We start from the raw sequence: 27,403 nt of genomic DNA, 5'->3' as shown, positions 1-27,403 counted from the left end.
ATGCATATAAGTTTGCATACACACACATACACACACACATATATTTATACATATTTGACTATATATAACATTTACTGTATGTATTATGGATATGGATTATTAATATATATTATAACCGTTTATTAGACTAGTTTGAAATATTGACAACTTTTTTGAATAAACAGGGACAAAATATTTCTATCGATCCCTGGTATTTCTTTTTTGTTGTTATTGATTACTTGCCTATTTGGTTTTTGGCTAAGTTTCTGTCTTTGTTGTTATTGTTGAATAAAAATTTAGCCCAAATGATATTACATTATCTAGAAAATGCTGGACTTGGCAACAACTTTTATTTTTCCAATGGAATATTTTTCAAAGACTGAAAATTAATGCAGGTTATACACATTAATATTTTTAATCAGAAATTAATATAAAATTAGCAACAATGCAATAGACTTAATTACTACCAATGCCAAACAGAAAATATTTAACTCTGATAATACAGCCATGTAATAAATTATTCAGTAAAAAAACTGCATTATTCTTGTTAGTAGGATCATCACTTTCCAACTTCATTAATTAAAAGAAAATAAACTTCTTTCAAGAAACAATCTCTAAAACATTTCATACATAAAAGAAAAATAACTGATAGAATACTTTGACAAGTATTTGAGTTTTCAAACACCATATAAACATATAATTATACATATATATAAATTTTCAACGTTATGAAACATTCCCCCCCAAAATCTCATCATTTTATTTTTCATGCAATGAATAACTCTCTAGATGATATATTTGTTAGATTCCAATATGCTGAATAATTCAAGCTATTGAAGGTACAGAGCATCCAGATTCTCATTTAAAAGCACAGGTTGAACATGCACAATCTGAAAATCTGAAATCTGAAATGGTCCAAAATTTGAAACTTTTTGAGCACTGCTATGACAATGAAGATGACATTGTTTACCCTGCAGAAAAAATGCCTATAGATGACACAGTGAAAATATGTGGTGGGCTCCTTGAAAAACTAGAGCAGTGTAAATTCACTATAGTAGAATTAAATACAGAACTTCTTGTTTGATGGTGGGTAGTCATTACTCTTATAAAATGGATGAAGGAATGTTAGGGAGCAATCTCTTAATACATTTTATGACAATCAGGGTTCTGTGAGAAAAAAACAAATCCGCTGCAGGTGGATCGATAGAGGGAATCTAGTGAAGGGAAAGAGTTACAAAAATGGAGGACTTGAAATGTTAAATAATACACTGTGAGACAATGAGTGAAGGAGTTTAGCTCTTCTAAGGGTAGGAGGGTAGTAATATCTGATCCCATAGCATGTGCCATGGAAAGGGTCTGCTGAGAGGGAGCTGGAACCATTGAAGAGCTGCGGTCATTGCTAGAGATACCACCCAAAGCAGAAGAAGGGTGGGAGGGACAAAGGGAAGGAAAGAGAGAGACAGAGAATTGGAGAGAGAGGGAAATTGACTTTTATTGTTTTATAATTTCCCTCTATTACTTCCCATTGTTCCGTTGGTAAAGAAAGCTAATCAATGTCAATGACAGTTATTAGTTTCCTGCAAACAGAGCAAAGCAGGACAGGGTAGAAAGTTGATCCAAGAGAATATGCAAATTTATTTATAAGATATGTGAGACTGGTGGTCATATGGTTAGTCTAGTCAACATTTACTATGGCCACTTACTCTGTACAGCCATGAAGAGAATTATGAGCATTCTACAAGGTTGCAGGGGAGCAGAGCAGTGTAGTCAGTACCTGGAGATCACTTTTTTCTAATTATCCTATAGGACAATTTCATTTTACAAAAATATATTCACTGGCTTGGTCTTTGCTGTGGATATGGCATATAAAACTACTTCTCCCCAGGTAGATCCATCTGGACTATCATTATACCTCATCGAGGAACACATAGGAGAAAAAGACAGGAAATAATGTGACTATCAAACAGGATTCAACAAGATCATATCTGGATGGAGCAACGGAGTATATAGGAAAAAAATGTAACTTATCAAAATAGATTGGTCTGAGCTTGAATTCTCTCTACTGTAATTGTCAACTTTATAGTTTTCTAACCTTAATGTCTTTTTCTGTAAAATGGCATCAAATGTAATTTTCTTAATAGATTAATCTCATTATTAAATTTAATGGCTCGTAAAACAGGGCTTCCCACATCATTGGCACTCAATCCACATTATTTCCCCAATGATTATTTTTTCCATTTGAAGAATAGAATATAAAATTTACAGGGGGATGTGAAATTTCACATTAGGTAGTTCCATGAATACGATCTTGTTGAATGTACACAGAAATTAGCAATAGCCGTGATTTAAAATAAATAGTTAGAACATAGTTAGAATAGTGAATTTTGTTTTGTCAATCAGCTCAAACATTTCATAAGTGCTTTGCAAATAGAATTTTTATTCTTACCCAATGCCTGTTGAGTGAATACCCAAAGCTTTATCAAATTACACAATGACTAGAAGCCAATGTTACTGCTCTATTGGTGAAATTACAATCCTCTTGTGAAGAATAAAATTTAAGTGGTGTCTTGATGACTATTGCTTTTATACAGTTCCTTGGAAAATCTTATGAGAATTAAGCCCTCTGAGATTCTTTCAGAGAGGTACTCTCAGCCTTCATAAATCTTCAGCTTATTTTTACTCCGAGTTCTTGTTTAACGTTGAATCTCTTGAGATTTTAACAGCACTGTGAACCTTGACAAGTCATGCATAACAACTTGCAATCTGAGAGAGTATTTGCTTGGTATTAAAATGTCTTATTAAATATTTCAAACTAGTCTTTAGAGACTTTTGAGGAAGTCCACTCTTTTTGCTTCTCATTGATATGCAACTGTCCAAAATATGCACTATTTATAAAGCAGAAGTAGAAAAAAAAACCCAAATGGAAGGAATGACACAGGGCAATCCCTAAAGGAAATAATACTTAAGTTTTATTGTAGAAAAATATCTTGAAAGCTTTTATTATGTACTTGAGTGTTTTTCAGCTTTGTATAAAACATCAGCTGAGAGGTACTAATCCTTAGCATGGGAATAGCTAAGTGTATGCCATAGGAAATAATTAACATGAAAATATTGTATACCTTTGGATAGATGCCTAGTAGTGGGATTGCTGGATCAAATGATATTTCCATTTTTAGCTCTTTGAGGTATTTCCAAATTATTTTCCACAGGGGTTGTACTAATTTACAGTCCCACCAGTATTGTGAGAGTGTTCCTCTCTCTCCATATCCTCACCAGCATTTGTTGTTTTGGAACTTTTTGATAAAGGCCATTCTCACTGGAGTTAGGTGAAATTTCATTGTGGTTTTCATTTGCATTCCCCTAATGATTAGAGATGTTGAACATTTTTTGTGTTTTTCCTGGCCATTATTCTGTCTTCTTTTGAAAAGTTTCTGTTCATGTCCTCTGCCCATTTATTGATGGATTTGTTTGATTTTTTCTTGTTGATTTTCTTAATAGAGTTCTATATAGAGTTCTATATAGAGTCTTGTTATTAGACTTTCATCAGATGTGTAGCATGTGAATATTTTCTCCCATTCTGTAGGTTGTCTATTCACTCTAATGATAGTTTCATTGGCAGTGCAGAAGCTTTTTAATTTGATCAGGTCCCATTTATTTATTTTTGTTGCTGCTGTGATTGCTTTGGGGGTCTTCTTCATAAATTATTTCCCTGGTCCAATGCCTATAAGAGTTTTCCCAACATTTTCCTTTAGAATTCTTAAGGTTTCATGCCTTAGGTTTAAGTCTGTTATCCATTTCGAGTTGATTTTTTTGAGATGTAAGGGGTGGCGATCCAATTTCAATCTTCTGTATGTGGTTATCCAGTTTTTCCTGCACCATTTATTGAATAGAGATTCTTTTTCTTAATGTATATTTTTGTCTGCTTTGTAAAAGATTAGATGACAATATGTGGATGGATTCATATCTGGGTTCTCAGGCCTGTTCCAAAGGTCTATGTCTCTGTTCTTGTGCCAATTTAATGCTGTTTTGATTACTATAGCCTTGTAGTAAAGCTTGTAGTCTGGTAGACTGATACCTCCCAGTTTGTTCTTTTTGCTTAAGATTCCTTTGGCTATATGAGGTCTTCTCTGGTTCTATACAAAGTGTAGAATTATTTTTTCTAGATCTGTGAAGAATGATGATGGTACTTTGATAGATATTGCATTAATTCTGTAGATTACGTTAGATAGTATGGACATTTTAACAATATTGAGTCTGCCAAACCATGAGCATGGTAGATTTTTCCATATGTTTAGATCATCTACAATTTTTTTTCTCAGTGTTTCATAGTTCTCCCTATATATTTCTCTTACCTCTTTCATTAAATATATTCCTAGATATTTAATTTTCTTTGAAGACATGAAAGATGTTGCATTTTTATTTGATTTTCAGCTTGACTGTTATTGGCATATATGAATGCCACTGATTTGTACGCTATAATAAAGACATCTGCACTTGAATGTTTTTGACAGCACAATTCACAATTGCAAAATGTGGAAACAACCTATGTGCCCTTAAATATATGAGTGGATTAATAAAATGTGGTATATGTATACTATGGAATATTACTTGATGATAAAAAACAATGATGATCTAACACCTCTTATAATATCCTAGGTAGAGCTTAATCCCATCCTTCAAAGTAAAGTATCACAAGAATGGAAAAATAATCACTACATATACTCATCATTAAATTGGTACTACCTAATCAATACTAAGATGTTCAAATGATAGTAATATTTATTGGGTGTTGGTCAGGTGGGGGCTGGGAGTGGGTAAACATGCAACTAATGAATGAGGTGTATGGAGGAGGGGCATGCCTGTAGCCCTGGCTTGGGCGATGCAAAGTCATTACTTGTAACCAAAATGTTTGCACCCCCATAATATACTGAAAAATAAGAGAAGAAAATATTATATACCAAAAAGCTGATGAAATTTCAAAGTATAATATTTCTGTGATAATTGTTTTTAATGGAAATAATTATAAACATTAATAATACTTCTACAGTACTTTTGAAAGTTTTTGTTTGTTTGTTTGTTGTTCTGTTTTTATGGATGGGAAATCAGTTCTCTAGGAGAGAGGCTGTTGGTTTATTATTTACTGATCAAATACTTATAAAAATTTCTCAAATTTCCAGAGAAAAATAGATTTCTATTATAATATTCTTGCAAAATGATAGAATTTTCAGCATTACATATATATTTCCATTTCAAAGTCTAGCATTGTAGAAAATGATAATTTTCTCTTTATACTATGTACACAATTTGGGCAAATTAGCATGAATAAGTGATTGGTATAATAAGGGAGATTTTTTTCTTCATTAAAATGACCAATATAATGCATTAATTTACTTTTAAATATCAACAGATAGATCCTTAGAAGTGGCTGATATTCAAAGAACATCAAATATTAATATCTACCTAGGTTAATATACTTGTGGGGATAACTTTTGGTTGCATCTCATTTATGATGTATCCAGTACCAAATAGCATAAGCAATTATACATTTTTTCTTAACTTGCAACTTTATATTCTTACTCAGATTCAGTTAAAAGGCAACTGTAAACTATGAGAATAAATGTCATTTCTTCCTACTGAAAATGTAACACACAGTATTCATTTACTAGAGCTATGATACTATTAATAAAGTACTACAAACTGGATGGCTTAAACAACAGAAATGTATTGTCTCATAGTTCCAAAAGCCAGAAATATGAGATCAATGTGTCACCAAAGTTTTTTCCCTCTGAACAAACTAAGCAGGTTTGTTCAGAGGGAACAAAGTCTATTCTATGGCTCACTCATAGCATCTGGCAGTTTGCTGGCAATCTTTAGTGTTCTTTGGCTTATAGATGTATTAATCTGACCTGTGTATTCATTGTCACATAGAGTTCTCCCTGTGTGTGTGTATCTTTTTTCCAAATTTTCCATTTTTATAAGAATATCAGGGAGGGGTCCACACTACTCCAGTATGATCTTTTCTTAACTAACTACATTTAGTTATAACACTATTCCCAAACAAGTTCATAGTCTGAGGATTAAGACTTCAACATATAAATTTTGTGGGATGCAATTCAACCCATGACATATACCTCGATGAGTTTTATTATATTAATATATTCTTCATTTATTCATTGTCTTAGTTCATTTTTGCTACTATACCAAAATTCTATAGATTGGGTAGCTTAAACATTTATTTCTCACAGTTCTGGAGTACAAGATGTCCAAGATCAAGGTGCAAGCAGATTTCATGTCTGCTGAGGGCCTGCTTCCTGTTTCATAGAAGACCATTTTCTTGCTGTGTCCTCATATGGCAGAAGGGGTGAGAAAACTCTATGGTGCCTCCTTTATAAAGGTACTAATCCCATTTGTAAGGGTTCTCCCTTCATGGGGTATTTGCAAAGACCCCACTCCCAAAAATTCACAGTGGGGGTTAGGATGTCAACATATGAATTAGGGGGGAACATGAACATTACTGAAAAGGATTTATTTCTAATGTAAAGAACTACTGAAAGTACCAATGAGTCTTATAATTTTTCCATCTAGATTTCAAATAAATAAGAAACTAAGCTAAGAATATATTTTCCTTTCAGCCTGAAACTCTCTTTGCAATCCTCCTTAGTAAAACACCTCTAAACAATTGGGCAAGAAATTTATTTTCCATTCCTGCTATTTATCTCCACTCCTGCTGTATTCTACAGCAGGTTGGCTTTTAGTTGGGCTCTGTTGTTCATATATGTTCCCTTCAGCCAGAAATCTGTGTACTCACAGTGTTATCTTCATGCCTTTGGGTGCAACCAAAGCACAGTACAGTAGGTAATTTGCTGTTCTTTGCTTCACATGCAAAAAGGAGTATCCAATACCTGTGGAGACATACTACACAGAGATGAATACATCTGTTCATGACCATATTTTTGAAACAGATTAGAGAGTTATTACATTTTCTTTTTCTCTGCTTTACTCACTTCCTTCTGCTACTTTAAATCATCACTTAGTTAATACCATCACACTACCCTTCTTCTTCTTTTTAGTTGTTTTCTTGTTGTTCCTTATTTCATGTATCACTGCCTTCATGTGTCCCAACTCTCTCTTAACAAGGCTGGGCTTTCATAGAAAGTTCAAGCTAAATGGAGCAACTCTTTTTCTTTCATGTGGTCCTTCAATCTATCCCAGCAAATGAGGTGTGATCTTGCACAGTTTGTCTTTCTCAGCTTTTTTCCATGGCATGTTTGCCCAGGGACTACTCTTCAGATATTAAAAAAGCATTTAGGCTTAAATCACTATTTGAGGGCCAAAACTAGTTTCAAAACCTGAAGATTTCATAAGCCTGGTTTCTTAATGGCCATTATTTTCTTGTTTTCTATATTGCTTTCTCTTTCCTGAATCCCAGTAATTCATATATGCCTAGAACTATTATCATCCTTTTTCTATCAGTAAATATTTGACTGATTTAATTTTATAACATTTTAACCACATTATGAGTTTGTTACATACTGACCTGGGTACCTAACTGCAGATTTTATTTCATTTTATTTTTTCAGTAAGGTGCCAATGAAAATGCCTTTAAAACAAATGTTTATGTGTAAATGACTACCTAGTGGCATTCTTTAAACAAGTTGAAGGCACGGATATTGTTTATTGGTCAAGTGTTGTGCCATCACATAAAAAGTCCTTAATATACTAAAATTATAATAATTATACTTAATAGTGGTAGAGATAGTTTATATGTGACTAGCCCTGGAAAGTTCATAGTGAAAATTGATTTAATCAACCCAGAAAATTTAGTGCTATATTGAAAAACTCATGTTATACACAGACCAAATAAAGCTGTCTAGGAATAGACCAGCTATGAGGCAAGAACACATCTTTGTTTGTTTTTAAGACTTATAATTTTGAGATCATTGTAGATTCACATGTAGTTGTGAGAAAAATATGAAGAGATTTCTTGTTTTCTTCGCAGACTTTTTGAAATGGTAACATCATGCAAAACTATGAAACAATATCCTAACCAGGTTTTTGAAATGGTACAGTCTACCAATCATATTTAGATTACCCTAGTTTTACTAGTATAAATTTGCAGGTATGTATGAGTGTGATTAGTTTTATACAATATGTCACCTGTTTATATTTACATATTCATCACTGTAATTAAAATACTGAGCAGTTCATAAGGGTCCCTCACATTTCCCTTTTATAACTAAACCCTCCTCTCTCCAGTTCCTCCTCCAAACCTCTGGCAACTTCTAGTCTGTTATCATTGCTAAATTGTATAATTGCAAAAATGTTATATATATGGAATCATAGTATAAAACATTTTGGGATTGGCTTTTTTTCCTATTTAGTTTGATTTTCTGAAGATTCATCCAAGTTGTTTTATGTATCAATAGTCTGTTCATTTTCATTGTTGAGTGATATTTAATATTACCAATGTACCATAGTTTTTTAACAATTATATATTTTCTTAGAGTCTCAATGTAAAAATACTATTTAGGTGCCAGAATCATAGTATGTTTTTAAAAGTCATATACATTTATGCTCTACTAATAAGGATTTTTAGGTGACTTTGGCATATTAATTCTGTTACATTTTCTGGGATACCTTGAAGAAATAAAGCAAGCTTTTCTGAAACCTGTGTCTAAATTTCAATATGCAAGTATAAATTTTGTTGTTGAACAATTAGATTCCAAATCATTGAAATAATTACTAAAATTAAAAAACGGATGATTGTTAGTACTTCCAAATTAAAATGCCAAAAGGAACACAAACTTTAATACATTTTCATTTGACTGTGACAGTATTTTTGCTTCATAGATAATTCAAATTAGTAAGTAGAATATTTCTAGATATATAGAATAAAATACCAAGTATGGAGTGTTAGATGATTCATCAAGTATATTTTTAAGTAAATAAATGAGAGTTCTTACCCACTAATTGTACAATGAACTTGTGTGGCTCTTCATATATGTTTGTCATGTTACACCTAGATTAGTTTTCATTTAGGAATAATTGAAACATGACATAGATATATGCAACTGGTTTTTAAATTCTAGGCATAAGAAATCAACATAATACATTCACTAATCTTAGTACCTCAAAATATACATTTTAAAGTTTATAATTTACTTGAAAAATTTATTTTAATCTTCAAAAATCCAGTGCAATAGGCATATTATGATACTTATTTTAGAAATATAGTTATGTTGGTACTGTATAGAAGACAGGAAAGGAATGAGCTTTGAACCTAGGGGACCAGTAATGAAACATTAATATTCTAGGTAAGAAATAAAAAGGATGTGAATAACAGAAAATGACTTGAATGGGCTATTTTGATGCCATTGATAATGTAATGTCAATACACCCACCTTTCTACGTTAATCACAAACCATTCCACCTCCAGTCTTCTGAATAGTTATAAAGCATGCATTATATACCTTCACCATACTTTTGATCTAAGTGCATGCTTAATGGCAGTTTGATTTATGAGTGACAGTCCAACCAAATGTGGTTATGTGAAGGTCAGAAGAGACCCTTCACAATGTTATCAGCACATATAAAACCATATTAAAAGACTTGAGACCAAATATTCTGTTTGGGACTCTCTTTTAGTACAGTTGATGGCAGGAAAAGAAAGCAAAGACTGTGTTTTATGCATAAATTTAAGAATTAAATTTAGTAGGACACAACCATTATAGTTCTCTATCGATATATCAGCATACCTATTTTCTGTGTTCAAATTAATCATGTGATAAATGCCATCACACACTAAAATTTGTTTTCCTGAATGCACAGGTACCTCTGTTCTACAGGTGACAGCTACTGATGCAGATGATCCTACCTATGGAAACAGCGCCCGGGTGGTTTACAGTATTCTCCAGGGACAACCTTACTTCTCTGTAGATCCTAAAACAGGTTAGTATGTTTACATATAATTTGTGTGCAAGTGTTTGCTATAATATAATGAAAGAAAGCAATGGTTTTTATTTATGTGTACTCCATGTTCATCATATATTGTTATTTTAACACATTTTAAAATGTCCTCAATTTTTCTGCAACAATATGATTGAATAATTAAAGATAAATTAAGTGCTTTTCTTATTATTTTGATTATCCATTATTTATACCCATAATAGAAAAAAGCTGCTTTCAATAATCCTATAAAATTTAAATAAACCCTTTCTGTTTCCAAAAATATGGAGTATTACACACATTAGATGATATTTTCAAATATATCATTTTCTATGTTTTCATATTATTTTTAATTCTTTGCCAAAGAAGGTAAATGATTCATTGGAATTTTTCCATATGTTATTTGATTTTCGTTACAACATAAATTATTAGCTATATACACACACACACAAATGTATTACATTGGGGAAATTGCTCTGTCTTGAATAAGCATTTTTTACTGATGAACAAACTCTTCAGCCCTCAAATATTGTGTTATGTAAAAAATATTAACTGAACGTAACATCAAAGACATGTACATTTTTTAGGAAAAGTATGAATTCTTATTTTCTTCATTTTTTCTGGCCAAAACAATCATATCATATTATATCATTATATCATATCATGACAAAATGGAAATGAAGATTACTCAATAATGCATTATAGAGTTTTTTACAGTAGCATAATCCCCAAACCACAAAAGGTACATCCCATTGACAATCAATTTGTTACTAAAAACCAGGTTAAATATGAAACCATTTTTAATTTAGAAAACTGTTCAGTAACAAATCAGTGTAAAATTTCAAGGATATACATAATTTGAGACAGATGAAGCCGGAAGAGATATAGAATGTTTCAGCAGGTCTGTAGATCCTTTCTGACCGCATTAGATATACTCTAAATCAAATTAACATATGGGATCTTCAAGTAAACAGCATAGCCATATAACTAACATAAGAGATAGCCATGTTTGATCATAAATACCTCTTTATACCCTTATAATAACATAGCATACAGCTCAGTTTTCAAAGAACTCTGTTCCATAAGTCTACAGATTATAGATTTATTCACCATTGTCTTAGACAATGAGGTACGTCCAACTAAAAAGATGTTGTAGACAAGCACTTTCTCAATAGCTAATACCACTAGATTGTTTGCCAAGAGTTTGGTCTTTATCATGTCTACATGATAATTTGACTAGGTTACTTGCCTTTTTTCTTTCACTGGGATGCTCCAACATGTAAGTATACTGCAAAGAATGTATCTCAGACATACTACTTAACTCTTTCCTTCTTACAACTTAATAAGAAAATGATGAAGAATATGTATAGATACAGATATATAAATAAAGAATATACACATGCATACCCCTATATGCTAGCAGTTTCTGTAGTGCAGTGGTTATCACATTCACCTCATATAACCTTATATGCATTATAGAGTATAATAGACTGTAACATATAGTTTATAAAGTAAAAATAGAAATCGAAAGATAATAAAAATAAATAACAATGTGACTTAAAATGAGTATGAGACATACACTTTTAGTTCCAAGATATTGCTAAATATTTAGAAAAAAATGTTTATTCATCTAGTAATAAAAGTGGTGGGACAAAGATGTACATACATAGAAGTATACATTATTGGTCTGGTAGAGGAGCTTAGAATGAATTGAAAATCAATTTGCTATTTGCTATTGATTTTTCTCATTTTGTTCTATTTTCCCAATAACTATGTTTGTTTCAAATATAAAATAAGTATATATCCCACCTTAAATATACATCACCATAGAGGAAAGAAATAAGGATAGTAAATGTTTCAATTGCTTTGTTTAGGATTATACACACATGCATGCATGCATGCACAGTGCATAAACACACATGCACACAGACATATGACTTTAGTCTATTAATGATCTCTATACCTAGCCAAATGTTTATTTATAAATAAATATTATATCCACTTAGCAGAAGAATATTGCTAAGATATAGATATCCTGTTTATATATTTTTAAATTTTCATATATTTATTATGCATATTAATGGTTAACAAACAAATATAAATTCTGTGTGTTCATGTATCTGAATATCTGAGTGTTTACATATGTTTGTGCTAGTGCATACACATGCGTTTGTGTATGCACTCAGGTGGATAAAGCAGGCCACTGAGGGAAACATCCTACTAGTATTGAACTCTACTATAGTTTGTGATTTGGGGGAAGCAAATATGTCAATAAATAAAGTTTGTATTTGATTATACATATTTATTATAGGTTAAGTGAATACTTCATTAGACTATAAATATAAGTTTATCTCAAACATAAATAGGCTGCTATTTAAATACTGCTCTGTGAAATTTTCTTTGCTCATACATTTCTATGCTCCTTTCTTTAAGTGATACGATGTATTGAATGAAATGTATGTCTCCGCTTTGATATGTCTTTATGTCAGTATTATACTGGCCAATACAACATGGGAACCTATTGATATATGTCCTACTATGCCATTAAGGAAAGAAAGCATTTTGAAAGATCTTTTAAATAAGCAAATATCTTAGACAATTAACTGTAGAAAGTGCTAAGAGGGGTTTTAAAATTAAATGCTCATTACTCTTCGAAGCCAACACTATTTTGGCAATTGATACTTAAAATCCCTATTACTACACAAACATCCTCATAACTAATTAATTTAGTTGAAATTGTGTTTAAAAATGGCTAATTAAATACAAACATACTGAAAACTAAAGAATCGGTTCAGATAGGATGTTATATAAGAACTGTGGGAATAGTAGTCATTTATAAAAATATGTTCTAATAACATCAATTCCATTCCCCTAATGGACATGAGCCCATGTCAACATGTTTTCAATTACTTTGATTGAAGACCAATTATAATAAAACATAACATTTGTCACCAAATGGATTTGTGAGTGCTCATGTCTAAGATCAATATTTGGATTGCCTTATTTTCATAAAAGGTAAATTTTGATATCCATAATAATTTTTCAATGATAACCTGCCAAATAAGACCTTGGTTTCCTATTTTATAAACCATCTCTGAATGGCTATATACAAATAAGTAAATTACATGCCTGTTGAGTTATTATATTATGCAGAATTGATTTAATAATGTCTGAATTTTTATATTAAAGTCACATTAATCAGTATGGTAAAATACAAATCTTGTGAATAATTTATTGTTTTTAATAAATTTTGTTGAGGTAATTATTTCATGATTGTTCAATGTATAACAACAGAAGAGGAGTGTACATTAAAAAGTGATGAATTGGAGCGAGACTTTTGACAGAAAAGAAATTAACAGATAAAATAGATGATTTAACATTAACTACCACTTAAAAGCACTGGAGACTATGGAAATGAGCTAAAAGAAATACAATGTATCTGACTACACTGGTGTAAAGAACTTTTTATAGAGGGAGTAAGTGAAGAAAAAATTTTAATAGTTAAGAAAATAGCTAAACTTAAGCAAGGCATTTTGAGGACAGTTGCTGAGCGAGAAAGTCATATTAAGTGGTCAGATAACCAAATGCAAGGGAAATGTGAGTGATGGTTCCTTATTAACACAATTCAAATCTCGATCCTAGTCTGATTAATATATTGTCAACTGTGCTAAAAATAAATCAATATGTTCAAGATTTCAGTGACTATTTAGAAACTATAAAATTTCAGTCAGGTGGCGACCTCAGAAGCTGATTGATCAATTTGCTACACAAAGGAACTAGTCTCCTTAACTTAGATGAAACTCAGAGCCAGAAATCCACCAAGTACAATTTCTGAGCCTTAGGAACAGAATGGAAGTATTGTAGGAAAGGCTGAAATGTAGTTTTTAATTGGACATGAAAATCTGCTAATACTCATTACTCTGATAGACATTTGATTGTATACTCTGCCAAGTGTTTCATAGCCAATAACTTATGAACTACTTCACGTTATTTTTGATAGTGCATATTACTTAAGTTATGCATTGTGTATGTTTCACACAAATATATTGAATTTTCCTGATGGCCAATTCAGGAAACCTGAAAATCTAGATTAAAATTTGATGTCTGGAAAAAGAGAGGGGTATACTGGCTTACAAAATCCTAGTTAAGCTTTCTTTACAATTGTTTACAATGCTGGCAATAGTGAATATCAGGTGTCTTGGTCATGACTAACATGAAACATATAAATCATTGACAGTTAATACTAGCATCCATACATTAGTATAAATAGCATCCATAGTTTATTTTTGCCACACACCAAAAAAAGACAATGGAGCCATTTATTTATTTTAATATTTGTGTATCTATGTTTTAAACTCATGGATCATGTTTCATGCAATGTTTATACATCTTTACTTACTTATGTAAGAATATTTCTTTATTAAATATAGAAGCTGAAATATTTTTACTGATAAATTCTACATTTAATTTTCAGGTACATAAAGATAGCAAGACCAGATTGGCTACTTTTAATTATAATTATATATAAAGATTATATAACATATTCTTTTATCAGAACTCCTAGTGTATTATAGCACTTTAATGGTTTCTGATACATGACATTACAAAAGGGTAGATGCTGAACTTCAAATTCTTGTCAGTTAAATACTTCTGCATTAAGAACATCAATCCCACAGGGACAAATAACAGCAAATAAAATGAATTGCACGTAGTGATGGCTATTTGTTGTAAAGGCAGTCATATTATTATTTATTTTGACATGACATTATTACAAATCTAATAAAGAAATTGTTTACTTGGCCTTTCTATCAATGGATTAATATGCTATTTACAATTATAGTTTAATTAATATAAATTAATATGATATAAATATAGTACAATTTGTTTTTTTCTCTAAAATACTGTTTATTGAAAAACGCCTTGGGGATACTTTATCTTCAAATTCTAGATTGCTAGTTTCTTAGCAAATTGATCAAGTTACATGTTTTGCTCCTGTTTCCATGTATATCAATTTAGAAATATAATGTCTAAATTCCATGGGAAAATTAGTGCAGTGCTCTTAGCATCGTGCTTGGGAAAATGATAGGTACTTAGTAAAGTTTCCTTATTGTCCCTTTCTTTTTTAATGATTCATAAATATTGCCAAAATTACTACACAGTAGACCATTATGAGAATTTTAAATACTCTTACCTAAAGTAGAATAAAATGACTATTTTGTTTGAAATAATTTTATAGTCCAAATGTGTATGCACATTTTTTAAAAGAGAAGGTGCCACTTATGAACTTTCATGTAGCTAAATCTCTTTCCAAGAATTTTTAAGAACGTTTCACAAACAATATAAATAAGAGAAATACATTATTAGAAAATTTGGAATGATAATTTAAAAGGAGATAAAAATTACCTGATAAAATAACCAACATTTTATCTTCAAATTAACATCCTGATTTAGAAGAGTGTCTTGAGATAAGGTAAATTTGGCATACTCTTTCTTAAACAACTGTCATTAATGAAGAGGTCTTGACTGACAAAAACTTTGATTCTCGAAGATGATCTTTACTTAACAGTTCGTAGGAGTAATCAATCAGCTATATAAATTCACTCAGTGGAAAACCTCAATGAGTGTCATAGAATATAATACAAAATGGGATCTTTAACATTTTTCTTCAATCTGCATAATGTTAGTAAATTCATCAACATGTTTGGTTTTATATAATCTCCTCAAATTTATTTCATTTCAAAAGTGAGGAAAAAATATTAAGTTTAAGGAAGACCACTATGTGTGTTTGGAAAAAAAGAAATAAAGCATCTTTAAAAGTTCTATGAATTTCAACTTTAGTTTTATATAATTCCATATGAAAATCTATTTGGCAGTATTTTTCTCTTTCCAAAATTAATATTTTATATTTGTTGACAGATAAGAAGTTAAAAGATTTAAATTATAATTCTCAGTATCTGCAGAAGGTAAAGTTGATTTCATAGTAGAAAGTGTTTTTTCAATTTATCTTCTTTATAGCCCATTCTTTTTTTTTTTTTTTTTAATTATTTTTTTTTATTTTGGCATATTATGGGGGTACAGATTTTAAGGTTTCAATAAATGCCCCTTTCCCCCCCTCCCCCCAAAAGTCTGAGTCTCCATCATGACCATCCCCCAGATGGTGCACATCTCACTCACTATGTATGTATACACCCGCCCCCCTCCCCCCTCCCACCTGCCCAATACCCTATTACTGTAGCACCTATGTGTCCACTTAGGTGCTACTCAGTTAATACCAGTTTGCTGGAGAATATATCTGGTGTTTGTTTTTCCATTCTTGGGATACTTCACTTAGTAGTATGGGTTCCAGCTCTAACCAGGAAAATATAAGGTGTGCTATATCACCATTGTTTCTTAGAGCTGAATAGTACTCCATGGTATACATATACCACATTTTATTAATCCATTCTTTGATTGATGGGCACTTGGGCTGTTTCCACAGCCTTGCAATTATGAATTGTGCTGCTATAAACATTCGAGTGCAGGTGTCTTTTTTGTAGAGTGTCACTGGATCATTTGGGTAGATGCCCAGCAATGGGATTGCTGGATCAAATGGTAGATTCACTTGTATCGCTTTAAGGTATCTCCATATTGCTTTCCACAGAGGTTGAACTAGTTTGCAGTCCCACCAGCAGTGTTCTTAATTGAAAATAATAATAACAAAAATAATTTCTTGCACATAGGTTTCTGGAAACTGCAACTTTAAGCAAAATGACCTATGATGATACCAATTTTTTCATCAATGTTATAAGGAAACAAAGTTGAAGGAAATTATGTTATTCTATGACCTACTGTACATAACTTCTCTTAAAGTCTCACTTTCCAAGAATTTATTGAGGAAATTGAGGACTTATTTTAGAAAAATTTTAAAATAATTTTGTTACAGGTGACTGCATAATAAACAAAAAACACTTAACTAATAAATCCCAGTGCTGAAGAATTTTTTTCTCTTGGAGAAAAAAATGGAATGCATTAGTTTAAAACTAATCATAGTGTCAATTTGCTAAAAAAAGAAATTTTACTTTGTTATCTTTAGGGAAGATTTCTAAGTAGTTCTTGAACTACATACAGGAGACCTTATGGGGAATAGCAACAAAAGAAGTCCACATTATATAGCATTTAAGAAATAAAGAGTTAATGAATGCTAGTAGACCTTTGTAGTTGTCTAGTCAATATCAGTTTCTCGTGTTGCTAATCCTAACTCTGACTTTACTCATGAAGGAACATACAGGGTTAAAAAGTTAGATTTTCCTCCTCACTGTAGCTACTGTATGTAACACTGCTCTGGCCAGTGAGACCACCGAGAAGTTTAGGGAAAATTTTGAAATGTTTATATTGTTGAATGCCAATCTTCCTCCCTTGGCCTTACCATCTTTTGTATTTAAACACATATGTAATCCTGGGAAGTAGAGCAGCTATCTTGTGATCATGTGACAACAAACACATAAAGAGAAAGTTACATGCAAAGGAATGCAGGTCAAAGGAATCTCAATGAAATCACTCTGGTTAGGTTATTTTTATATTCAGACACATATACCACTAACTGATACCAGGGAGCTTTGTGCAATGTGAACAATGTGGACTGATGAATCACCTTCACAGCACGATGCACTGCCTTGGAAGGTGTAGAGCAGGCTTCCTGGAATGGCTTTCATTCCACTCAACCCAAAATCTGTGATCCAGAGAGAGCATGCTTCTCTCTATGAGTAACCACCTTGCAGTCCCAGTAGCAATACTAAACTGGAAAAGGAGATCTTCCACACTGATTTAACTGAAATAGCAAAAGTAATATTAAGTTTTGTATATGGGAGAATCAAAGAAAGAAACCAAAAGCAATTTTCTCTGATACTCTATTGGGAATGAGTATTTGATAAAGAATTTTATTATCATCACAAAGTAGCAAAGTACTTTGTAGATACTTTAGATGTCCAATAACTTTCCTATTCCACGGAAAGGAGATCAAAATGTCCTATTAACATGAATTGCATGATGTCTATCAAATTTAAATTTTATGAGTATAATTCTAATGAAACAAAATTATAGAACAGTGTTCTATGTTAGTCAGACTAACCATGGTAACCTTAGATGAAACTGTTAAAATGGAATTAGCTTGAATCACACACTGAAGTAAATTTAATGGTATAAAAATTAACTTAAATAAATATATTGACTTTGAACAAGCAAAGTAATTAGACCAATTGAATCAGCTTTTTCACAAATATCAATTGTTTATTATAAAACTGACCTGCTATTACTAGGAAGGGAAAAAATCTTATTAACTATAAAATGGTAATGATATTTTTACACATCAAAACTATAAAAGTCAATGTTAGTGAATTGTACCATGTCTTATACTATTACTTCCTAGTTAAAAAAAAATGCATTTATTATATCTTCTTTTGTGATTTCAGTCCATTCAACCTGTACTTATATAGTAACTATTGAGAAAAAAAGTGCTGAGAATTATTCTGTTGGTGTCTCAAGTCTATAGCCAATAGCCTGGTGAATATATTAGCTGCTTGATAATTTATTGTTAAATATTGAATTGATATGACATATTATGATAATCCTCTTTAAATTTAAACCTTATTAAATGTAATTCGTGGAATACAATCAACAAATGTTTTAATTTTTCCCCCACCACTGTGGGGGAGAGAATATTCAAAGAAATTATTTCTTTCTCTACCCCAGGGTGAAATGAAATGCAATTCCATTGACTTCCTTAGATTTATCCTTAAAAGGATATCTTAGGTATTTAAAATGAAATCTGGACAGCATTAGAATAATATCTATTTCTTTCCACAATTTCCCCATTATACATATAAAATACACATATATAAGAATATAGTGAAATATATATATATGTATATATATATATATTATTTTTTAAGCTCACACCAACCTCTTTATTTCAACCAAGTATGAATTATACATTATTTTTTTCTGCTTAGGCTTTTATTCTTCCTGGCTTGCCATTCCCAGGCAAATTTTTACATTAGTGTTTGATTCCCTAGACTTTTTAGTGAGAACTAATCTCTCTAATCTTTGAGCAACTTGGTTCTGTTTCCCATAAAACATAGCAAGGATTCCTTTGCTCATGTGCTATTTCGTCTTTACTCTGAGAGTTCTTTAAGGGCGTGAAAACTACCATACTACTGTGGGCTACCACGCCAGGCCCCATGGAGTGGCTTTTACATGAAAACAAGTTGTTAATTATAAAGATAATTGTATATTAATAATATGAAGAGATTTATTATCTAACTCTGATGACATTAAGTTTATATAGTTACGTTGAAAAATTACTGTCATTGCAGATTTGGATTTTTTAAATATATTATTATGCTTATTACACTATAAAACATTTGCCTTATCTCTGGTCCTCTATAAATGTCTTTTTGAAAGTTTTCTATTTCTGTCAGTTTTCTGTCAGTCAAGGAACCTCCTAATTTAGGATCTTTCTCAAATGATTACAGCTGCTAGAAAACCAAGTATTTTGGGCACTGTAATAAATAAAATACATAGTGAATTATCAGGTCATAAAGTAAACTATTCCTGAGAAACAAAAACATTATTTTTATGTATGTAATTGAAAAATAAACTTGTAGAATGCCAAGTCCTTGAGACCTGTATGACTCATTTTTGTATCTTCCATAATGGTTAGTGCATTGCATGGTGTGACATATGGAAGATAATAGTATTTATTTTTATAGAAAAAAATATGATTTTGAGAGGGTGGTTTTCAAAATAACCCCAATTTCTAATATTAATGCTCATGTTGTGTTATTATCATAATAATTTCATTTTTCAAAAATGTTCCTGTCCTTCACATATTGAATTTAGATAGGTTGAGTGCCTGAATAAGAAAAGAATAAAGAAATTATGATATTAAGAAGACTTATTTTTTCTTTTCTTTTTTAAAAATATTTATTTCATTTTCCTTTTTTCCCCTTGGTTTTATATGCCTAACTTTTCTAATTTTTTGGGGAAAAGCTTTTCTTATAAACTCCAAATAAATGGGCCAAGCTCCCATTCCATGTAGTGTGGGAAGAAAAGTGCTCTGTCTTCCCCAGATCAAAGATCTTGAGACTCCCAGATCTCTGATCTTTGAAGAAGAGTTGAGACGAAGCTTGTGCCTGAGAGGTCATAACTCCAAATTGTAGCTCTAAAAGTTAATGTCTTCTCTCTACTCCTGTTGGACAACAGTCATTACTCCTTCATTGCCCCCAGACATTGCCAAGGCAGGATGTCTGGGAGAATCAGAATTTTCCTAAAGGCTAAGGAAGTATAGGAGGTAATTATGATCCATGAACAAATAAACCACTTGAAACAGAAATTAAATACCTCCACGTTCCTCATTACTCTGATTCATAGATTTAACTGCTGTTTTTATTTCACAGGGATATCATCTCCCTCACTCTTTTGACTACACTTTTTTTTGTTTGTTTCTGTCTTTTCAACGTCTCCAGAATGCTCCACAGAAACTCAAATGTTACTATGCAGAGAAATATGAATCCTCTTTGCTTCACTTTTCTTCACTGACACATACAGGACTTAATTTTTCACTCAGAGATATCTGTAGTAGGGACTTTTTTCCCTAAAGAAGAATTGCCCTTTCCTTGACAGAACTCTCTGATCAAACCTCAGCCATCTTTTCAAACACATAAATTTCTCAGTTTGCTAACTAAATGTTTCCCCAATAGTACAATGCTTAAAATTTGAATATTTTAGTCATGGTTTCTCATCCTTTTCTGTATCTCTTTCACTAGTTACTATTTCTTATTTAAATAATGTTACTGACCACAATCACCATTTTTGTCATTTGTCTGCTATGGATTTCTTGACTCATGTTTATTTTTATTCCTCTGTTTGTTCTCTTCATTTTATTTTATTTTATTTTTAATTATTATGCATATATAATCATTGTACACCTTTCTGGGAAATGTGATATTTTGATATAAGCATATAATATATAATGCTTTTGATATAAGCATATAATGTATAATGATCAAATCAGGGTAACTGGGAAATCTATCACATGAAGCATTTATCATTGATTTGTTTTAGAAACATTCCAAGGCAACTATAGTTAACACTAATTATTTCTCATTTTCTTAATGTATTTCTCTAATTTACTCATTTGTGTTTTTTAAAAAATATAAGTATATATCCTAATTTTTCCTCTGAATATTGTGGTAATTAAGGAGGTACATGAATGTGGATTTTGATGAAACTGCTATAGTAGTAATAAGTCCCACAGACTCTTCTTTGGAGAAAAAAATATAAAAGTCCTTCCTACTGGAAATGTTCAGGTACACTAATACAAGTACAGCTCTGGGAATCCACTGAAGTTCACTGACAGGCTATAATTTCCATGGGCATACTTGTGCTTGCAAAAGACCTATAGGAGACAGCCACTCTTAGTTTGTGAAGCATTCATTCAAAGCAGGAGTAACTTGCATATTGAGATGAGGGCTCTCTGATCCCAATCCTTCCCTGTATAGAAGTTATACCTGAAAACCTCAGGAAATTAAAGTAGAATCTAATATATTAATACCACATAAATGTCTTATTAACAAAACTATGTGTGTGTGTGTGTGTGTGTGTGTATAGTCATGTGCCACATAACAACATTTTGGTCAATAATAAACAGTATATACGATGGTGGTCCCGCAAGATTATAATAATGTATTCCTACTATATCTTGTTTATGCTTATTTATGTTTAGATACATGAATACTTACCATTGTGTTATAGTTGCCTACAGTATTAAGTATAGTAACATGCTATACAGTTTTGTAGCCTATGAGCAACAGCCTAGGTGTAGAATATATATACCATAATATGTATAATATGCTATACCATCTAGGTTTGTATAAGTATACTCTATGATGTATATGCGTGTCCCAATGCAGTTATGGGCCTCAATTGATATTTGTTTCACGTTCTTGAAGCATTTATCAATGCATTTATTCTCTGAGTAAAGATTTATGCTTTCTTCTATGTGGCATTCTTCTGCCAGCTGAGCGTTCATGGTGCTATTTTACTGAAACAGCCTCTACCTGCTCAAAATGCTTAGTTTTCTCTAATAGCATTACTTGAAAAGAAATTGAGCAACAGGTTCATTGTTGTTCACGTCTCCCTCAGACCTGCCAAACATGTGTGAAGCCCTCTCTCCAGGAGCCTGCTTGATTGAGTAGGGGTGGTAAACCAAAGGTACAGAACTTTGCTTGGAGCACTTGATAGCTGACTGTAGGTAAAGATAGTCAGTCATCCTAACTCCTTGGCTTCTCTCCATTGACTTAGAGCCAGGCAAGTGGAACTGCAAATGAACACAGATTTGACATTTAGAAATAATTGTTCTCCATCCAATATTCCTTTAGGATAAAAAACATTGTGTATACAGCTGCAGTTCTCAATCTTTATGTTGCCTCAGCATTTTTAAGTATTCACATTTGCAATATATACTATTCGGGAATATTTAAATGGAGACACTCAGTGGGCAGAAGAAAACAAGTCATGGAGAATAGGGCAGGGAAATAGAATACTTAATTGAAATAATTTACTAAAATGCGGAGGCTAAAGTTTTAATTTTTTAAACTAATTTTGTCATTCTTTTCTCAAAGAAGCATTCTGATACATTAATTACAGCCTACCCTGATCAATCATGGCTAGCAATAATTATGTACATATAAGAAAATAAGCATGGCTTAGTGGAAAGAGTTAATGGCTGTGACTTTGGAAAAGTAATTTAATCAGTTTTTCTATACCATCATCTGTAAAATGGGAAAACACCTTACATGATTACTGTGACAATTAGAGATAACATATTCAATACACCTAGATACCTCCTGATGTTTTCATGCTCATCATTATTTATATATCTATTTTTTATTTCAATATATTTAGAGGATGTAAGTGTTTTGTTACATGGATGAATTGTGCAAGGCTTAAGTCAGGGCTTTTAGTGTACCCATCACTGTACAGAATAGTGTATACTGTAACCAATAGAAAATTTTTATCCCTCACACCTCCTAACTTTCCTCCTTGTTAGTTTCTAATGTCCATTACACCATTTTATGGTCATATAAACTCATAGTTTAGCTGCCACTTATGAGAGAGAATATATGTTATTTGTTTATTCATTCCTGAGATATTTCATTTAGAATAATGGCCTCCACTTCCATCCAAGTTGCTGAAAAAGACATTATTTCATTCCTTTTTATGGCTGAGTAGTTATACACACACACACACACACACACACACACACACACACACACATTTGATCAAATTATCAGGTGATTTTGATTGGTATTCTCATTATTTATATTTGCATATTATGTAAAGGAATAAAACTATACTTTTCTTGAGTATGAACATTTCTATCTTGCCTTTGTTTATATACCCTTTCTAGTACACAGCATTGCATTAGGATAGGTAATTGAAAAATGATTTTTGCCATCTTATGTATATTTTACCACAATATAAAAAATGGAAAAAAATGTCTGTAGCCTTAAATTTAATTTTCTCATGTCCTTAAAACTTTTCTTGCCTTTGATATTATTTTCCAATTGTTTAGATGTGCCATTGAACATATTGGTGTTGTCTGACCCATGCAAATACAACATAGGTAGTCCTGGAAAATAGGTGGAGTTTTGTTTGGAACCCTAGTTCATAAGATAAGTTGTACAGAATTGTATATAGTCGGAAGCAAAACACTCTTGAGGGAACATAAGATAATGATGATTTTATGCAAATACAGTAATTGAAAGTAACTCCTTCAAAAGTTTAAAGAGGATAGGAATATTTCTACAAAAAAATTATAGCAGTAAAGTACACCCTAACTTATTGTTGATTATAGTCACTCTATTGTGCTATCAAATATTGCTCATTTTATCTAACTATCTAAGTATATTTTTGTACCCATTAATCACCCCCCACTTCTCTCCTTCTCACTACCCTTCCCAGCCTCTGGTAACCATAATTCTAAGAATTCATAAATAATATCTCAAATAAATAGAACATAAAAATGCATTTGATATTTCCTTAGTCAGTTTGGGTTGCTATTAAAGATACCACAGACTGGGTGGCATAAACAACAAATACTCGTTTCACCATTCTGGAAGCTAGGAAGTCTAAGATCATTGTAACAGCACAGTTGGATTCTAGTGAGGGATCTCCTCCTGGTTTTCAGATGACCAGCTTCTTGCTATATTCGCACATGGCTGAGAGAGGAAAGAGAGAGATATCATGTCTCTCATATCTCTTTATATAGGAGCTATTCTCATTTGTGAGGGCTTCAACTTCATGACCTAATTACCTCCCAAAGTCCCTGTCTTCAAATACTATCACATTGGGAAATAGGGCTTTAACTTATGAAATTTAGGGGGAACACAAACATTTAGCTCATAACAGGTGTAAAGACATATCTTCAGAATATGGACTGTGCTCCATGATGGAAAATATACTAAACTTGGATGCATACTCTCTGAATCCTGACTTCACTTAATTTTTTGAAATATAGTTTGGAAACATATTTAGCCTCTCATAGATCCATTGCAGGTTATTGGGGGACACTGAGCAAAACAATATGGATTAGCATATACAACCAAATGTAAATTTTGAGCATGATAAGACAATGATATGCATATAATCAGTGAGTTCGCCTGTGCTTATGAGTGTATTAAATAAATGCTGAACTAACCTATTAAATAAAAACCATGATTACAAAAATATTTTATTATTAGAAAAAAAAGGATCATGATGAACTATAGTATTTCAAGACAGAGAAAATGCTGATTAGGGTTCAGCTAGTTCTCTATTTTGCTATTGTAAAAGAGGGGGCTTTAGTTATATTTGGGGCCCTGTAGAGAAGAGAAACAGACTGATATGAACATTCTGAGGAATATTTATGAAATAAATTACCATTTTATCTTATGCTTAGAACATAGAGTAGCTAGTGAAACTTCAAATCAAACCTGAGATGGTAATTATTCCAGAAGTTTAAAGAGTGTATGGGGGAAGGGCATGCTTGTAGCCCTGGCTTAGGCAAGGCCAAGGCATTATATGTAACCAAAATATTTGCACCCCATAATATTCTGAAATTAAAAAAAAAAGAATATAATCACCTATCTCAGTCTCTTCAAGATACATAAATATTGAAACACATACATTTGGAACTGGTTCTCTCTCTCTCTCTCTCTTTCTTTCTGTCTCACTCTCCTGCCCTCTCTTTCCAAAAGTGTAATTTATATAGACATATTATTTTATTTTAATTTCATATGCAGATATGTAATTTACTCAATTTTTTGATGAGTGGAAATTTTTTCTATTTTCAATTTTTATTTTATTAGGTCCTAGTTTAAAACATTTTACCCACATATATCATGACTTTGGAATTATTATAATTTTTAATTCATTGTCATAATTCAAACATATAGCTATTTTAAAGATTATTATCAAACTTTGGGAAATATTTTATTATTTTATTTATCGTGTCAAATTTGTTTTTACTATAGTCAAGATCTAGATACAATAGTGAAAACCACTCCTTTCTTGACCCTTTCATTCCATGGACTCTTTTCATAAATTTTATAATTCTGTGTATCTATTAAAATATGACATGTGGGCCATAAAGAACACAATAGCAAGCCTTTGTTTTTGATGTGCAAACTTATAAAATGATAATGATTCTCTTAGAAAATTGATGAAGCAAATCATTTATTTTCCGAAGACTTCTTTATCTTAAAATCATAGGACCACATTCATCATTTCGTCAAGATAATCTCATTATCAAGAATGTGATCTCTTCTTGAACATAGCCTACAATTAGCTCTTTGTAGAAATGATAAAGTAGGCTCCAAGTTTGCTAAGACAGGAGCATATTTGAGTTCATAGATAGAATTATCTGAGGGTGAGAGGTTGCAGCATTTATAGTATTTAAGAGTGTTCTCACTTGGCAGGGACACCGGGAAGATTCCATGTGGATTTCCACAAGCCATACTTGACTAAAAGAGCTGGAGGAGGCAAGATTAGAAATTGCTTTCCTAGATGGACCCATGTTCATCTGGGGACAGAGCTGGATCTTTGAGCAGCCTCCGTGAACACTTGGATGTATTGACTCTACTCGTTATCTCTGGGCATTTATGGGATGCATCCAGGGCTGTCCACATTACTTTTGATATCTCATTTTGATAAAGCCTCTTTATTACTATGCCCAACATAGGAGTCATTACCATGAAAGGGTTTCAATTTTCCTTCTTGTGAATTTTTTTTTAAGTTATATATTCTCTTATACTAGAAATATTGGATTTTACATTTTCTCCTTTTGTTCAAAATCTAGAGCATTGTTTCAGGAGTTCTCAATTATGCCACGTTGTCATGGTTTCTTCTGATGATTTTCTATATTATCGTGAGAAGATAGTCTCAGAGTTTATGTATAAACCTTGCTCAAAACAAACCACATTTTGTGGTTTTACTAGTGCCTGAGTAGTAAAATGGAATTCTTTAAATCATATATTAAAGATTCAAATATAAAACATTTATAATAGCCAATATGCCTATAGTCAAAATGAATATGTATTTAATATACAATTTTGAATTTAAAATACAATTCAAATAATGAATCTGTTTTATGTAGTTCTATTAGGATAAATTATGTGCAATATGCAACTAAGATCGATCTATTGCTAATTATTCTTATTCCAAATAGACCATCATGTGATTTAATTTCATTTTGCATTTGAAAAGTCAGAGGAACACATGTAGCAACTTCTAAATAGTAGGTTATATGTGAGATGGATTATATTCTAATATGAAACACAGGCTATTTTCTACTTCTCTGGATGTGTTTCTCCAAACAATCATTACATTATGCATTTCAGCTGGAGCTTCCAGGTTTTTCTTTTTTTTTTTTTATAACTCATGTATAGGCAAAGCCATCCATTATAATATTCATTTCAACCAATTCATTCTTTGAGCCAGTATTTGTTGGTAGCCTTCTATGCGCAATACTCTCTTTTAAATGTTAAGTATTATTCAGTTAAGGGAACAAAATCAATGACTAAATTGCTTTCAACAATGTTTTCCTTCTTCGAATTTTTTAATCTGCTAGAGAACAAAAACATTATTTTCAAACTAGTGCTCAACAGTTATTCAAATGAACAATATCCGTCATATTTCTCTAGTAGAATTGGAGAACTGCATTTGATCTTATTGGAAGCCACTTTTATACATGGTAAATGCATTTGGTCTTACTGAGAACAGCTGAGTGATTCTTATGATCTCTTCATAGATGGCAAATCATATTCAAAACAGTATTCAAATGAAAAACATTTTCAGTGGGGACTGCATGTAAACAAATTCAGCCTTCTCTCTCACTAAACCTTATGTTGAATACACACTATCCCTATATACTCTGTATCATATCTTTGCCAATAAAGTATAC

General features: G+C 31.7%; 1 protein-coding gene across 3 annotated transcripts in view; it reads left to right on the top strand.

The window, feature by feature from the left end:
• CDH18 (cadherin 18) overlaps positions 1–27,403 on the top strand; it is an 854,315-nt gene that overhangs the window by 652,731 nt on the left and 174,181 nt on the right. For all 3 annotated transcript variants that reach the window (XM_076007946.1, XM_076007945.1, XM_012738455.3), the window contains one exon: positions 9,808–9,927. In XM_076007946.1, coding sequence (XP_075864061.1) covers positions 9,808–9,927 — 120 coding nt within the window. The remainder of the gene's footprint in view (positions 1–9,807; positions 9,928–27,403) is intronic.

The sequence above is a fragment of the Microcebus murinus genome, chromosome 11 (genome assembly GCF_040939455.1).
Source record: "Microcebus murinus isolate Inina chromosome 11, M.murinus_Inina_mat1.0, whole genome shotgun sequence".
NCBI classification, from domain to species: Eukaryota; Metazoa; Chordata; class Mammalia; order Primates; family Cheirogaleidae; genus Microcebus; species Microcebus murinus.
Note: the sequence above shows the minus strand (reverse complement) of the source record. Positions and strands in the feature narration are given on the sequence as shown.